This window comes from Nipponia nippon, unplaced genomic scaffold, assembly GCF_047370975.1.
Source record: "Nipponia nippon isolate SJK-2023a ecotype South Korea unplaced genomic scaffold, ASM4737097v1 scaffold_6, whole genome shotgun sequence".
Taxonomy (NCBI): domain Eukaryota; kingdom Metazoa; phylum Chordata; class Aves; order Pelecaniformes; family Threskiornithidae; genus Nipponia; species Nipponia nippon.
Window position 1 is genome coordinate 67,613,673 of NW_028262380.1, and position 16,208 is coordinate 67,629,880.

Genomic DNA, 16,208 nt, shown 5'->3' on the forward strand with positions numbered 1-16,208 from the left:
TAATATTTACTTGGAGGAGGCGTAGTTTTGTTTGATTTGAGGGGGGTGGGGAAAGGAACACTTCTGTTTTCTAAGCAGGTTTGTCCTTCTCTACTTAATATTGTATCACAGGAAAAAACACAGCAGTTGCTAGAGACCAATGGAGGAGTTTATTATGTTTGCAATTATCTTGCAAAAAGTGAAGCGATTCTACCCAGAAAAGAAGCCAAGCCTTCTCAAAATACAGCCAGTTGTAGAACTAGCATTGACTTCAACAGAATTGGCATTTCTTAGAAAATTTCAGTAGTGCGTTTCCATTGCAATAGCTTGGAGCCCCCCCCTTTAGCGTCCCAGATTACCAGTTAATTGCCTTATATCATTATCATTAGATAGCTTTATCCTTACTTGGCAAAATTATATCCTGACCATTTCCCTAGCGTCTTTGTATAGATTGTACTTTCATTGAATGCATTCCCCTTACGTACCTAGCAGTGTTGGGAGAGGTGTGCTCTATGTACACCCTGCCTTGTGATATGTAGGAAACAGAGGCTCTGCCTGAAACTTGGTGGCGTCAGCATGCCACCCCACAGCAACCTTTCTTCATTTGTGTGTGAGTTTAGCTTGTGGATAAACTTTCTGGAAAAAGGAATGACTGGGTGGTCCTCTACCTATAGGTGCAGAGGCATGATTGTCCTGAGCAAGCAAATGGGACTGATTCTTTGCCTTGTATGGATCCAGGTGGAAATAAACTGATTGCAGCACCATATTCTATTACCGTTCATGCTTCTTTGTGGCCTAACAGCCTCCATCCTGGATCTTTCTGTGTGTGAAGTCTTTACAGCATCAGCTGTCTTGCTGAGGCAGTCACTGGTATTGATCTCTCTGGCAAAAGAAAAATGAAACTTCCAGTATTAATGGTGTCTCGTTCTGACACCAAAAATTACTCCCAGTGACTTAATTGATCTTAGGCCACTCCTTTATATGTCTTCAAGAGTGAATGATCAGTTATAGTCAAGTCATACTCGCTTAAAAACAACTAACTGAACTGGAAGATGAGTGTTACCGGCTGTTGAAAAGTTTCTATGTGGCCTTCAGCTGGCAGGAACAAATGACTAACTGATGTTTTTTTGAGTGGAAAATATTCAGCCATAAATGGATGTTGAAAAATTTCTTTCTGATACCTGTATTTTAAAAATGAGTACAAGTTCTATTTTCCATTAACAAGAACAACAGCCTCTCTCTTTTCTTCTTCAAGTAAAATACCAAGCCAGGATCTCTTCATGGTGTTGTTTTCATCTGTTCTCTAAAGACCATTTCTGTACTTCTTTTTCTTTCTTCCACTACATCCTGTCACAAGGGAGGTCATACAGATGTGGCAGCAGTTGTACTTAAATCACACTGGTATGGCTTGCAGATCTTCTATATGTTTCTTCTCTCTCATCTCTCATGAGTTTGGGATTGTCATAGTCAAACTCCACCTCACTACCCCTGTACATTGCACTACTTAGTAGCTGCCTAGCTGAGCACAGCAAATGTGTGGACCATGGATTTGAATGATCGTCTGTTCCACGCACGCCTTTGCTTGCCAAGGGCACAGATCCTGAGGAAAGCCCAGGAACAGCCAAAGATATTGTTCAGTGGGCCAGTGGGGGACTATGGCTTGAGCATAGCAAGGGGAGGTCCTACTTGATGGTGGAGATGCACCTGAAGAGATCCTGATGCAGAGCAGAAAATGCTATATGTGTTTAATATATGGGGTTTAATGTTTACGCTCAAGTCGAAGGGTGTTTTTTGTTTGTTTGTTTTTTTTTTTAAATCTCCTGTTTAACAAAAAGATCTCAGCAAGGTTGGATAGGGATACTTTTTGATAGGGATGCTTTCCTTTTGTGCATAGACACCCAATTTCAAAGTTGTTTTCCATTGCAAAGGACAATGAAAATAAAATATTTTGAAAAGTTCAGATGAAATAGAATGAAATAAATCCATTTTCTGGGATTTATATTCTGTGACAAAAACATAAAAATATTAAAATATTATAAAACAAATACTGCAACATAGCATGACTTTTAATTTGGTTTATGCTTAATTCTTGTGAAATATTACTGCCTTCAATTTGGTAATTTGGCATTGAAAAAAAAATGTTCTGTTGGATAATTGCCCATAAGATGTGTTCTTAGCCCTGCTTCAGATCTTCAGTTAAGTCCAAAACTGTGAACTATCAGGCCTCACCATCTGCTCCATCGAGTTCTGTTTGTTCTGTGTAGCTGCCATTTTGGGTGGATGTTCATCTTTACCGTGTTCTCACAATCCTGTGACTTAAATGTTCTGGAAGACCTGAATTTAGCTTCCAATGTTTTATGAAATTAATGTAATTTTTTGAAAGATTAATGGGATCAGGTTTTGAACCTTTATTTGTGTGGTTTTTTAATTGTGTCTTATTTAAAAACAGGAATTTGTCTTGCAGGAACAGTTTTGCAATTGCTTGTGTGATTCAGACTTCTCTTTCTGTTCATTTGGTATCACATTCCAGTGCCATCATTCCCTCTTTGATAAGTCGTGCAGATAATTTTTTTTTTAATCAACAGATACATAAAGATGACTTGTGTACATGTATTCTGCTATCAGTTGTAGAGAACTTACTATACAAAATCAGAGAGGTCAAAGCTTTAACAACTGAACAACCTATGGGAGATTTTATATAAGAGAGTATTTACCTATTCTAATATTTTTCTTCTCCTGGGGAGGTAAAAGTTCACTTTTACTAAGTCTGACATGCTAGCTTTACCACTGTCAGAATAATCTCAATTAATTTCTTCATTTGTAAATCAGCCTTTGAATCTGGAAGACAATACAGCTTTTAAAAGTCTGTCTTTTGGGGTTTATTTTACGACCGCATATCTGGTCAGCCACTGTCCAAGACAATTACAGAGAAATGGTTGTCTTTGTGCACTTCTCATTGTTATTCACCGGCAGGGTTGTCATCAGAGGGTCACATTAAAGTTCATTCAATCAAAGCTGTGGCAGTAGCAATAGTCCGCCTCAGGTCAGTTCCATCTCTTGAGATTTGCAGGGCAGTACCTGAAGTTATTTGCGTAATTTTATGTAGCGTTAGTGCCTTGATACTTTGTAGCAAAGATTTCAAAGGCAACAAATCTGTACCTAGTGTTCTACCCCAATGACAATCCAATTATCTTTCCCCTTACTGTGTTATTGTAACCATTTGTATGTATCTTCTGGTATCTTTAAGTTCATTTTCACTTAGCTGTAATCTATATGTAATGTGTATTGTTATCTTAGTGGTTATAATTAGGTTTTGTATTTCTCTGTTCATGTGGTTATTAGTTTATGTACTTGTAATCATCCTGGGAACCTCTGCCTTTTACTTTGGAGAAAATTTTTAAAAGTGCTCCCTTGTGCTGCAATAGAAGTTTAAGTTGGGATGAGATAAATCACAGCCAAGAAGTATCTGCTTTTCTTCATTGAGAGTAAAGGGATCCTAAGTAACCCACATCTCTAGCTAAATTGGTCGGTTTGGATGAATCCAACTTTTTTTATCTATACATGTGCTTACATATATATATGTGTGTGTGTGTGTGCACACACACACAGATGGATAATATATGTATACTGAGCCCAAACCAGTTTTGTTACTTCCATTCCAGTATCACTTGCAGAGATTTTTATGTGGCTATTGTACCAAAATAGTCTTAATTTCTAATGTATGAATAAGTTTTATATGATGTACGCTCCTGGATATTCTGAAGAAGAGGTACCTAAGGGGTACTTTTTCAGCCTTGAGGGGGAACAAAAGGCATGAAAACTCACAGCCATGAAGAATGTTCTGATTGGGAATACATGAAGTCTATATATTGATAATTGTTCCTCTCAAAGCCAAATTTCTAAACTTAAGCTGATGTTTTGGTGTCGAACCTTAGGTACAAATCATAAGAAGATAATCTAGATGTAATTTCTGGGGTATTTCTATTTTGGTGATTCTAAAGACATTGTGAAATATTCTCATTTCTTGGAAGGGGTGTTATCTTATTTAAAATACTAGAAATGGAAATGTGTAGCACAAACTTGTTCAAAAATCATAATTTATATATTTTAATGGGTATTATTAAAAAGGTAGAAATATGAGGTATCACTTCATGGAGGAATAACTCTGAGGAAAATAAATAGGAAAGCAAAATAATAAATAAAAAAGCAAAAGCAACAAAAAGGTATTGCTTACCATTAAAGAGCAGGGATGAATTTGTAAATCAAAAGACAAAACCAGAGTGTGTTCAAGAATGGGCAAAAGACATTTCAGCTTGATTTCAGAAAATTTTAAGCAGGGAAAATTCAGCCAGCGTTCTCCAAAATGGCCAAGATGAATAAAGATAGAGGTGAAACAAATACTAGATAAACCTCTTGGAGACTGCAGACATGATTAGGTGGCAACAAGATCCTTTCAGGAGACAGAATGAAGTTCTTACTGTGTTGTGCAACACACTGAAGAGCCTTATCAAGATGTTGTGAAGTCAAAGAACTTAGTCATGACAACAGACAGAATGAGAGATTTAGATCACTTCCTATTAGACCATATGTAATTTGTCATTTTTAGTTTTGAGACAGAACATACTAGAGAGGAGGCTGAGGAAACACTCTGTTGTGTGGTTTAGCAATGCATTCAAAGTACTTTTTTGAGTAACTGCTGCTGTTCGTTCCAAACAATGCAAGTGACTCACATAGATGATAGAATTTACAGTTGAGAAATTAGTCTTTTTTTTTTTTTTTGAAAGTTGGATTTTCCCTAATTCTTCCTGCAGATAACAAAAGAGAATTTAACTGCATCTTTTGATCAAAGTGTTTTGATATGGTATCATCATTTTACAACACTTAGAAAAGATCTGGACCTCAAGTGAGATCTTGCCTGTATTGAAATCAGGTTTTTCTTCCCCAGTTGATTTTTGTGCAGTGTTCCATACCCAGGAATAAGGGGGGGGGTGTGTGGTGTCTGTCTTTTCCCCCTTTTCTTTCTTTGTTGAGCAAAGCTTACAAATTGCAGAACTCCCGAAAGCAAAGCAGTTCTGTTCGCACATCTAGCTTAACCAAACAGTCTCTTACCTGCTGCAAGACTTTTGGTTCTTAACTCCTTCTTTACCCAGCTACGTGAAAATTCTTTTAAGAACTGGCTGTTTGGCTTACATTCATTTAACAGCCACAAATACAGTAAGTAGCCAACCAAAACTGCAACGGAATTTTAGCTGACTATTCCCATTCACATCTGACACGAGCAGAGTTTGGAAAGAAAATTTAGTTTAGCCAGCGATAAATTTAGCTGTGGAACATATAGGTTCGTGCTGTACTTCATAATCTCGTAGATTCTTCAGCATCGTGTAGGGAATATATATTTCAAATGCCCCTTAGGGAGAAGCAGTATGATAAGAGTTGTCAGGTATTTTTAGATCTCTACTCCAAATTACTACAGTTTTGGAATAAGCCAAAGAAGATTTTTTGTGGGTTTGTTTTGGTTTGTTTTGTTTTTTATTTTCTGAGAGAAATAACTCTAATTCTGTAGAAGTTCTCACTCTGTAATTTTAAAATGTGAATAACATTGATAATTTTATAATGCTACTTAGATTTCGGACTTGCAGTGGTTTTTATAAATTTTAGGGATAGTATGTGTTCATTTAGCTGTCTGAGATGATAAAGAGCGGGAACTAAATGTGGGTTTTTTCTTCAGATCATAAGAGATCTGTGACTGAATCTCCCCTGCTTTCCACGTTTGTTCTGAGAGCAATACCTTGGTGAACTGTCTTTTTCAGGGCAAGGTGTAAAATTTCAATTTGTCCTTAATTTCTAAGAGTGATAAGGTACTAAAAATGGGAATATATATGAAAACTCAAAGCCTTTCTTGTTAGTCTTACTTTGAACATTTAAAATGGTATGAATTAATGGATCGTGTTTGCAGAGTGTTTTGTTTGGTTCCTTATCTCCATCACCACAGTTGCTACCTTAGATGTGTTTTGAAAGCTCTCGATGCCTTTTCAGGTCTCAGTGGCTCAGGCAAACGCTTCTCCAGCAGTGACTGTGTGCTTTTTTTACTCATTCTAGCTTCTCTCTTTTGACTAGCCGTGTCTTATTCAGGTTTTGCATGTTTATTGAACTGCATTTTGGTTTTGCATACAGAAATGAGAGCAATTTATTGTGGTTTTGCTAAATTAAGTTTTCAATTCTGCCTAATTTGTAAGGGTATCATTGTCTCCTTATCATATTTCTTTGAGTGGACGTGTAGGAGAACTCGGTGGTATGTGAGTGGTGGAAATACAAATAGCTCTTCGTTTTCATTATATGGTTATTGCTGTAATATGTAAGATTTCTGAAAGCTGACGGTAATCTAATGTTTTGATTACAATTTTTGTTTTTAAAGGGCACTATGAGGAGGTGTACGATAACCAGCTTAACTTGGCCTACTGTTTCAGTGACCCTGAGGACAAATGGTTAAGTAATTACTTTTACGAGCAATGCTTTAACACTGCTCAACTAATAAAAATTGATGGTGGGAAAAGAGAGGCACAAGCACATGCAAATATGGGCCTCATCAATGAGGAACAAGGTAAGTCACTGAGATCATAAAGCTACATTGTATCAGCATTAAGTCAGTCATATTTGGCAATTTGTGTTTCATCACAGGGCACAGTATTTCCATGTAAAATTGATTTGTAACCATCATTTAAAAGAAGTTTTAGAACTGTTGCAATTTTATTTTTTTTGGAGCAGCGAATAGGAAGACAAAGAAGTCTATAATTATTCACAGACCTGTTACCTCTGTTGACATTCCATCTACAGTTGAAAGTACTCGGTCAGATGAATATCAAAACACAAGTTTAAAGGAAGCATTTGTTTAGCACAAAGGTTCTTTGGGTTTGACCTTATTTCCTTTTGCTTGTTTTTGACAAAGAGAGTTTCAAAACTACCTTCTGGTTCTTCTGACTGAAAATAACACCCTGGTTTTTGGACGTGACTGCCACATAGGTGTTTGCTTCAGAGTTATACCTTACCACAAGCTCTATTTCTCCATTCATGTACCTATATCCTCAAACTGGGAGTCTCTGAAATTAGAAAAGATATTACTAGAAGTAACTAGAATCATAGAAGAGCCCAGGCTGGAAGGGACCTTGAAAGATCATCTGGCCCAACATTTCATGGGAAAGGGACCCTAGATGAGATTGTTTTAGCACCCTGTCCAATTGCATCTTGAAAACCTCCAGTGATGGGGACTCTACCACATCCCTGGAAAGGCTGTTCCAGTGAATGATTGTTCTCACCATAAAAAATATTACTTTCTTATATCAAGATGAACCTTGTTTCTATATTTTAAAACATGACCTTTCATGGCAGAGGGGTTTTTGTGTGTACAGCAGTCTGGGAATAAAAAAAGGTGTTTTCCTATGTTTGTATAAAATCCTTTCATGTTGTGGGAAGACAAGCAATGAGTGAGCCTCAAGTAACTGAATAAAATCTGTCTTCCAGTTCTAATTCTAAGTGCATTGGATGCCTAACCGTTGCTTCAAATATATGTGGTTTGTACAGTCATTACATTTTTGTGTTTAAGTTTGACTTTGTGGGTTGAAACCATTCCAACTTTGAACTCAGCTTGTGGCTGGTTTCTCAAACAGAATGGCTTTTCTCAGAAAAAAAGAAGATTCACAAAAATTGAAATATTTTGTGGAAATAGTGTAATTCCAGTAAATGTCTGACAGAATGGGTGTGTTTTGAAAGATGGCCTAATTTCCAAGCAAAAACCTGGACATAAAACATCAAACCTACATAAAACCTCTTTTTTTTTTTTTTTAATTGAAAGGTTATTGTCCTGTTTTTTCCCCATGTTCTCTTAAAGCTGAATCATCACACCTTTTTCAATATTTCCTTTCTAGACTGCTGGTCATTCACACTGTCTTCCTCTGTTGCCATATCTTTCTTGCCTGCAACACCCAGAGCTGGATTCAGTTTTAAAATTTGAGTTCATACCAATGATCAATAAAATGGAAGGATTACTTTTCTTACAAGTTGTATTTTTATTTGTGTTTTCAGGTATGACATCTACATTCTTTGTTTCAGCATAAATTGCATACTCATGTTCAGTTCATGATCTTCAGTAATCTCTAAATTCTTTTCTGAAGAACTGTGAAGTAGCTGTTCTGTTCCCCATTCTGGGCTCACCAGTTAGTTCTGCCTAAATGCAATATGTTGCTTTCTTTTGCACTGAGTAGCACCCTGTGTTTTATAGGCGGTTTCTAGAAATTGTCAAGATTGTTTTGAATTCTGAAGTTGTCCTTCAACATGCTTTCTCTTCTTCCTAGTTTGGTATCATTTGAACATTTTTAAAAAGCATTTTTCTATCCTGTAATTTAGATCCTTAATGAAAACACTAAGTAGTAAACTAGACCTAGGACAGGCACCTGTGGAACCTCACCGAGTACCTTCTCCCACACTGACAGGGAACTACCAATAACCAACATCTATATAGGATTTCCTAACCAATTTGCACTCACCTAACAACAGCTGAAGGTGAACTATGCTTCCCTAATGCTTAACAAGAAAGTTATATGAAAGTGAGAAAGAATTTACTAACTTAAATAGAAGATCGGCTTGATGACATTCACTCTTGATGTATTGGCATTGGCCGTAATATTTTCATGTTTTCTCTAAATGCTTGGAAATAATCTGTTTAACTATTTACTTATTCCAGTATTGTTCCGGGAACTGAAGCTAAATCCAGTTTCCCAGTAGATAGCACTTGCTTAAAGCCCAGCCAGTCACAACCAAGTCATTTTCATTTTGAGTGAAAAATGCTTAATTAGGTTATCTGTCTGATACTCAGTAGAGTAAAATGATTGAAGTTGCTGGATTTTTTGCAACCTTTTCACTTGGTCCTTCAGTTACTAAAAAATAGAATTCTAAGAAGGTGCATAAAACCAAACATCCCTATCTATTTGTAGCAGTCTGTATGAGCCTCAAAAAAATTTAACATTTTCTACTTTCATGATGTGTTAAGCGAAAGTTGTTGAATACTTAAATATCTTTAAGCCCATTACAAAAACACATAAGTAAAGTTATGAAATACACTTCGAGATGCTCAGAGGAGGGGAAATTTCATTCTCCTGCTGTAAAATATTAGAAACTTTCAGAAGAGAGGCTTCTTATTAACATTGGGAAGGATAAAGCAAGGTGCATTTTCACTGCCCGTGGTAAAGCTCCACTGAATCTGTAGGATCTGTCTTTTGCAAATATTTTATTTCCATAGAGAGAGGTGAAAAAATGAAGAAGCTGAGAGAGTAAGCATAGGATTTGCTTTGAGGGACCACTGAGAAAAAGACAGCAGATGTATTCCATGCACTTTTTATTTTCAGCGGGTGAAAAATGAAATCGTAAGTTCTGATTGCAGAAAAAGTGTAAGAGCAGATGTTGAGTTGGTATTGTATAAAACTGCCTGAGTATTAATGGTGTTATAAGTAAAATTGTAAACATGCTATTTTTGATATTAGAACAGATAGATACAGCTTGTAAATTAAACGGTCTTTTTTGTTCAGTTATTTATAATGCTGTAATTTCATTTGTGTGTGAACTGAATGAGTCAGATGCCCACTTCCTGTGGGGATATACACATATATACAGGAATAGATACCCATGTATAGACATGTATGTGTGCATTAATATATACATATAGGAATATGTATGTGTACCTATATAAATACAGGAATGTGTGTAGGTACATGAATGATGCCTAACACTTACATGATACTTTCATCTGACTTCAATCATCATATCTATATTAACTGCATTGATTAATAGGGCAGCCAGGAAGATAGAAGAATTTATAAGAATGAGAAGTTAGTCTTACAGACGTTCATGTGTGCATCCTTTTAAATATCCTGTACCAGTGCTTTTCAGTTCTCTCACCCAACAGTGTATTTTTTATTACTTGTGCACAGAAGCTGTCTATATATGCTTAGGACTGATTGCTTGGGACTACGAAGTTAAACATGTACTTGTAAAGATTGTTGTTTGCCTTGGAAGCAAATCAATAAATTTGCTGGGTATTTTTTGTGTAATCAAATTTAAAGTTCTTTGACTTTCAGCCTGGTCCCCGTCCTAAAGGATGGATATAATCTGATGTTCATTAATCTTCAAAGCTAAATATTTGAGGTGTCGGCAGTGTAGACTTCAGTCATGATATTTGGATGCAGGCGATTGGTGGCTGGCAGCACATAGTGGCTGACAGTACATAAGGGAAAGAAAACAATAATAATTGAGTAGCCTGCTACAGACGTAAGTGGAACATTCTGCTGGGAGCAAACATGATTTTAGTCAGAATTCTTTGAAGAATGAGATTTGAACCTCTTCCTTTAAAAACTCTGTTTGTAAAATACAGTCTCTGTTTACAAGTTACCCAAATGAGATGCTACTCATTGATTACTGTAGGAGTGTTCAGGTTATGATCCTGTTCAATTAGCTGTACTCACCCCATAGTTGGTCTTTCCTCAGGGGGCTGATGATAAATTGTTTTATTAGTTTGGTTACTAGTCATTTTCTCATATATCTACTAAACGTGCCGATGTCATTTTATACACATTGAAAAAGCAATGTCAAAATTTAATTTTTCTTCCTCACATTAAATCCAGTATTACTTGTCATCCAAGTCAGCACAGGCTTTATGACAGAATCTCAGTTAAGAAAAATTAATTTTAAAAAATTTTTTACTTCTAAAAACACACTCAAAGCATAGGAATAATATCAGTCATTATAAATGTGTGCATTTTTCTGCATATCAGAGAATAAGAAGACTATCACAGTCTGTGATAGTTCTATTATATTGGTGTGAATTGTACTAAAGATAATTGTGAACTTCAGGTTTACACTGTATCTTGCAGAAGAAATGCAGTCTGAGTGTACTGATAGACACAATGGCTAGTGCTAGTTTGTATAGGTTCTTACACTGCTAGTCCTCGTCATTACAATATTTGAGTGCTTTCTGTTTTGTATTAAATGGCTAACATCTCTCATGCATGAAATGATGTAGGCCTTTAAATATATGCATCCCAAAGTTTCAGATAACTTATCAGTAACAAAAGCAGTCCAGGAGGGGAAACAAGGAATTTGTATGCGTAGGAGCTATATGCTTCAAATAGGTTATAACAAAATTAGATATGATATATTTCTATATTATCGAAAAGCATAATAAAAACAGATATCTGAAAGTGTACTTGTTTTAAAAGCAGCCATTAAGGCCATTGCAGGTAATACAGGTGTTTGTATAAATATGTGTGTATATAGATGCGTATGTATGTACATGCATATATACATACACATTGATATACAGAAACATATGCACATATACGTACGCGCACATTCGAATGCAGCCAGTGTTTTAAAGCCAGTACTTCAGATACCAACATTTCAATCTTAATGTCGAGCAATTCTGCATTTGTGGGGAAAGCTTCAAGGTGACCAATTAACATATCTGGTGGTGCTTCTCTAATAGAGATGCACGACAGTTCTCTTCTTAAGGCACACTTTTACAAAAAGATAGGTTAGTGGTACGTTGTGTGGGGGACAGTGGGGCGGGAAGAGTGACATCAGGAACTCTGGAGGAAACAACAAAAACATCATTACTACAATCTTCTTATAAATATCTATCCTCCCACCCTTGAATGATGCAAGGATCTCAACGCTTACCTTTCAGACATTAGCAGCAAAGGCAGACATTCACAGGCCAGGGTTGCTTTCCTGCATGAGTAAATTAAGCAGTGCACGGGGATGTCTATGAGCATTGGAGGACAAGCTAGTGCTAAAATGGTGTTAATAGTCCTGCACATGCTTTTAGATTGAGCTAACTTGGACTTTCCTGACCTGTAATTATTCATGGGCACAGTTTGTTATTTCGGAGTGTTGCAGGGACATTTCCTAACAGTCAGCTTGCATGCAGCCACACTGCTTTGAAGGATAAGAGAGTTTACTAGGATAGATGCACCTTTCCATACCCGTTGATTGCAGTATTTGGAAACATTTCTGGATATATTTAAATAACTGGTTTTGAGAAAGCATATAAGTATCACAGTAGAGTTCAATGAATAAAACTTTCACAGCGAATTCCAAATGTAAATCAGCGCCATGCCAGAAACTGCATATCCCCTGTTATGAGATCTGAGAGATGTGTGAAAATTATGCCGTTAATCTCAATGCAGTGGTGACTTTGAATTAGTCATCAGATTTATATTCTGCTAGCACATAAGGATCAACAAAAGTGAAGGTAATACTTTTTCTGAAATGCTTACAGACTGGAAAGACTAATGGCAGGCAGAACTAGTAAGAGAAAGGGACAGAATGCAAAGCAAATAGCTATGTTAGATACCTCAGTGCTGATCCCTATAACGTACAGCTAATCCATAAACCCAATTTTGTCTGTCTTTATGTGATTTTTAGATTGCACGTCTTAAAGCATTCCTGATCAGGGTCTCATTAGTCCGTTCTAAAATAAGCTTGGACATTTCAAAAAATCTGCCATATTCTGCAAATTACTGGAGGGTTTTTAAGTGTTCAGTCTTAATCCAGTTCTGCCTTGATTATAAGCAATGTTACGCTCCTGTTACTTTTCAGTCAGAGCAATGTTATGCCAGAGCTGATCACTTATGATCCCTCCATGCCCACCCCAAAAATATTAATGAATTGGACCTAATTTATGAGAAAGGTGTAATTGTTCTATCTGTAATCATGGGTAAAATCTAGTCTATTTCATATGTTAGAATCTGATATAGACTTTTCTGGTTGAAAGGCCTACTGAACACAAGGGACTTGTAAATAAATTCAATTAATTTGTTGTGGAAAAAACCCCACAGAGTTCTTACAGACATTGACGATCTGGATTAAGACTGAGGAGTTCTATTGTTTTACCATACTGTTGAAATTAAAGTTTTTAATCAAGGCATTATGGAAGTTGCTGGGAAGATTCCTATTGAGTTTAATGGGCATTTGAGTCAAGCTTCTGAGGCTTAAGTATTAATTACTAGATATATTTGGTAAACAACAACTTAAAGACAGTTCATAACATGATCTTTTTTTTTTTTTTTTTTGGAACATAAAAAGTCTAAACTGATTATTTTCTTGTTCTTAGCATGTCCTATTTAATCCATTGCTAAGAAATTGTTGATTTTGTGTTTTGAATTGTTTATGGCAAGTATTTTTCAATTAAAAACTGTAATGTATAAATAATTGAGAGAAACTCAGTGTACATTCATGAGTATCTATGCAGAGGAAACATGCACATTTAAGCAGAATTTCCCCAATTGGTTTGCCTTCAGGCAGAAATAATTTATATTCAGATAAAAAAAAAAAGGAATGTTAATATTGCAAAACGAAATACTAAAAAGGTTTAAAAAGGCAGAAGTTAAAATTGCTTATGAAATGTCTTATGCTTTTGTGTGTGCGCATTTTGCAAATTTGTTTTAATTACATAAACATGTAGTGCCTTTTGCTAGGAGGTTCCTAAGTATAGCCAGAATAAAATTCACCTGTGGGATGGATGGCCCACATGCACCTTCTACATTAATAGAACTTTATATTGTTATCTGTGGTGCAAGTTTGCCAAGCCCACTTAAATAGCAAATCTTCGTTGTGTTGTAAAATATTGAAATGAGAAGTGCTGCTTCACAATCTGATTGCAAAATTAGAAGCAGCCGGTAAATAAAACAAACCAGTGGGACAACATTTGTGAAGAGTGATAAATGTCTTCCTTACTGCCTGTGGAGTGCAGAACTGTTGCTGACGACAGTATTGCTGCATTTGAACTGTCCACCCTGCCCATTTAATGTTTGTTGTGTTTCCACCATGAGGTGTATAGCCAGTATCTAGGGGTCTCCTTATTGTTGTATTCACAAGCACAGGTCCAACACTGGAAGAAAGCAACCTAAAATGGATCCCATTTCTTTCTTCAGGAACAAAAGCAACTTGAATTACCAGCTAATAGCTACCCAAGGCCTTTCTGGCTTCGTCTGTCCTTGTGTCTGTGTTAGAAATTCCTTTTTGTAAGCAACTTCTTTTGGTTTAAAATGATACCTGGGTAAATTTGTGATTTTTGAGAAAAGATGAGCCTCATAATTTCCTTTCTCTTTATTTTTATGATGGAATTTTTCATAGTGTGGACCAAAAGAGAAGAGAGATTTAAAGATATAAACGCCTATGTAACTTTTTTCATAGGAAGCCTGAGTGCTAGTCAAAATATGGCAGTGGTCTAAAGGAGAGTCACAGTTTTAGAGATTTAGAGGCTATATATCCTTTGAGGCAGGAACCACCGTTTTGGTCTGTGTTTATACAATACCATTTCCTGTATGCTTCTGTAATACCTTGTACTTGGTAAGGTTCAGTGTGTGCTGGGATAAACTGAAAGCTATAAGGGAGCATGCTGCTGACTGGCCAGTACTTATTTGCTGGCTGGCCAAGCAGCATGCTGCCCACTAGAATATGTACAGCGTGCTGTCTGTCTGCAATTTGGATCAATGTCTCTCCTCAAGCTACTATTTTTCTAAAAATTGGTGGGAGCTTATTGTCCTGTGGACTTGTTACCACTTCTTACCAAATGTGGTTGAAGTTCACTCCAAATCTAGTTGGAGGACAGGATGATCACATAGGCTTGTTTCCTTTGGAGACTAACCTAAAAATGTCTTTTTGTACCGTTCATTGTTTGGAGAGAGCATGTAGCGTGTTTCGTTTGATTCTTTTAATTTTTCTTTATATAACAGACCATATCCTGTAGTAACCAAATATCACTGATTTATCATGATATCCCCCCCTCACCCCAGGTTGCATATCCCAGATTACTAACTTTTAAGATTTATTCCTAGCTGTGATTATGTATTCCAAACAACTTTTTCAGAAAAAGGAGTGTAGGAATAGTTCAGACCTGAAAAATTACTCACATGTCTTCAAATCCTATATCTTTGGCTACATATACCTGTTGCTAAATTTTGTCTTTAAGTTCATGTAGAGACATATATATAAAAAGACTCTCCACATGGGGGAACTTTGGAGACAGAAATAAGCCTTTCCTTAATGGGACATGGAATTCTGCATATCCAGTTTGACCATTTAAAATACTCCCAGTCATTGATTGTCATCGTATCAACTGAAGCTAACTCTTCTTTGTTATTCTGCACTTACACTATTTCACAAAGCAGTTATATTGGTATTTTCTGGTTGCTTAAGAATTGAGTACATGAGTTAGCTGGGAAAACTTGATTGTAGAGCATAATTTAAAAAGTTTAAGCAGCAAATTGCTAGGAGATAAAGTCTTCAGGTACAATGCTTTTCTCTGTCAGTCAGTGGCAGACAGAAACAGCCATAAATCCACATAGATTCTTGAGGAGGACAGATTTAAAATGTTTATTAAATAATTGAGCTCATCCTTATGCAAGCACAGAATGTAGTTCCTCGATAAATGACATCTTATTATTACAGGGTTTTTACTAGTATTGAACTAGCAGGTACCGTATTGAATCGATGTTATAGAAATCAGGTATGTTTTCAGTTCAAATTAGTATACTCTTAAGAAAGTCTGAAAGAAGCTTCTGAACATGCAACATGAAAGCAAAAAGGGCCTGTTGAGTTCATAAAAAGTATTCTTCAAATAATTATTTTTTATTCTTATTTTTTCAAAGGCGTTGGTAGGCAATGAAGATGTTTTGAATAGGAGAACTCAGGGAGAATTCTGTAGGGTTCTTATTTTCACTTCTGAAAATAAATACTGTGAAAATGAAAAACTTCCTTCATGTTTTACCTTCAGTTGATTTAAATCAAGGTTTAGTATTAAGCACAGGAAAGTAATAATATTCTTTACACTGGGAAGAAGTAAGTAGGTTTGCCAAAAACCTCCTTAATCCTTTCACCGTCACTGCCACGTTCCTACCCTAATTCTTCAAATGGAGAATCTTTCAGTTGTGGTATACCACCTCAGGACAGGTCTGTATTCTTACTTTGTAATGAGAAGCTCTTCAAAATACTTACAGTAGTGCAGTAGTGCTAGTTCTAAACTTTGTAATTTGTGTTTTTGTTAAAAGTTTTGACATATTAAAAAAAAAAAATCTTAAATTAGTTTCTGTTCTTAGGTATTTGGTGATTGTAAAGTTCATTTTCAAATACATCATAAAATTACTGAATAAGTATTGCTGTTGTTTACATTGAACTATGAA

At 36.1% G+C, this 16,208-nt stretch overlaps 1 protein-coding gene across 4 annotated transcripts in view; it reads left to right on the top strand.

The window, feature by feature from the left end:
* Positions 1 to 16,208, top strand: part of TTC29 (tetratricopeptide repeat domain 29) — a 308,070-nt gene that overhangs the window by 198,184 nt on the left and 93,678 nt on the right. For all 4 annotated transcript variants that reach the window (XM_087736793.1, XM_087736791.1, XM_087736792.1 and 1 more), the window contains one exon: positions 6,395 to 6,580. In XM_087736793.1, the coding sequence (XP_087592919.1) occupies positions 6,395 to 6,580 (186 nt within the window). The remainder of the gene's footprint in view (positions 1 to 6,394; positions 6,581 to 16,208) is intronic.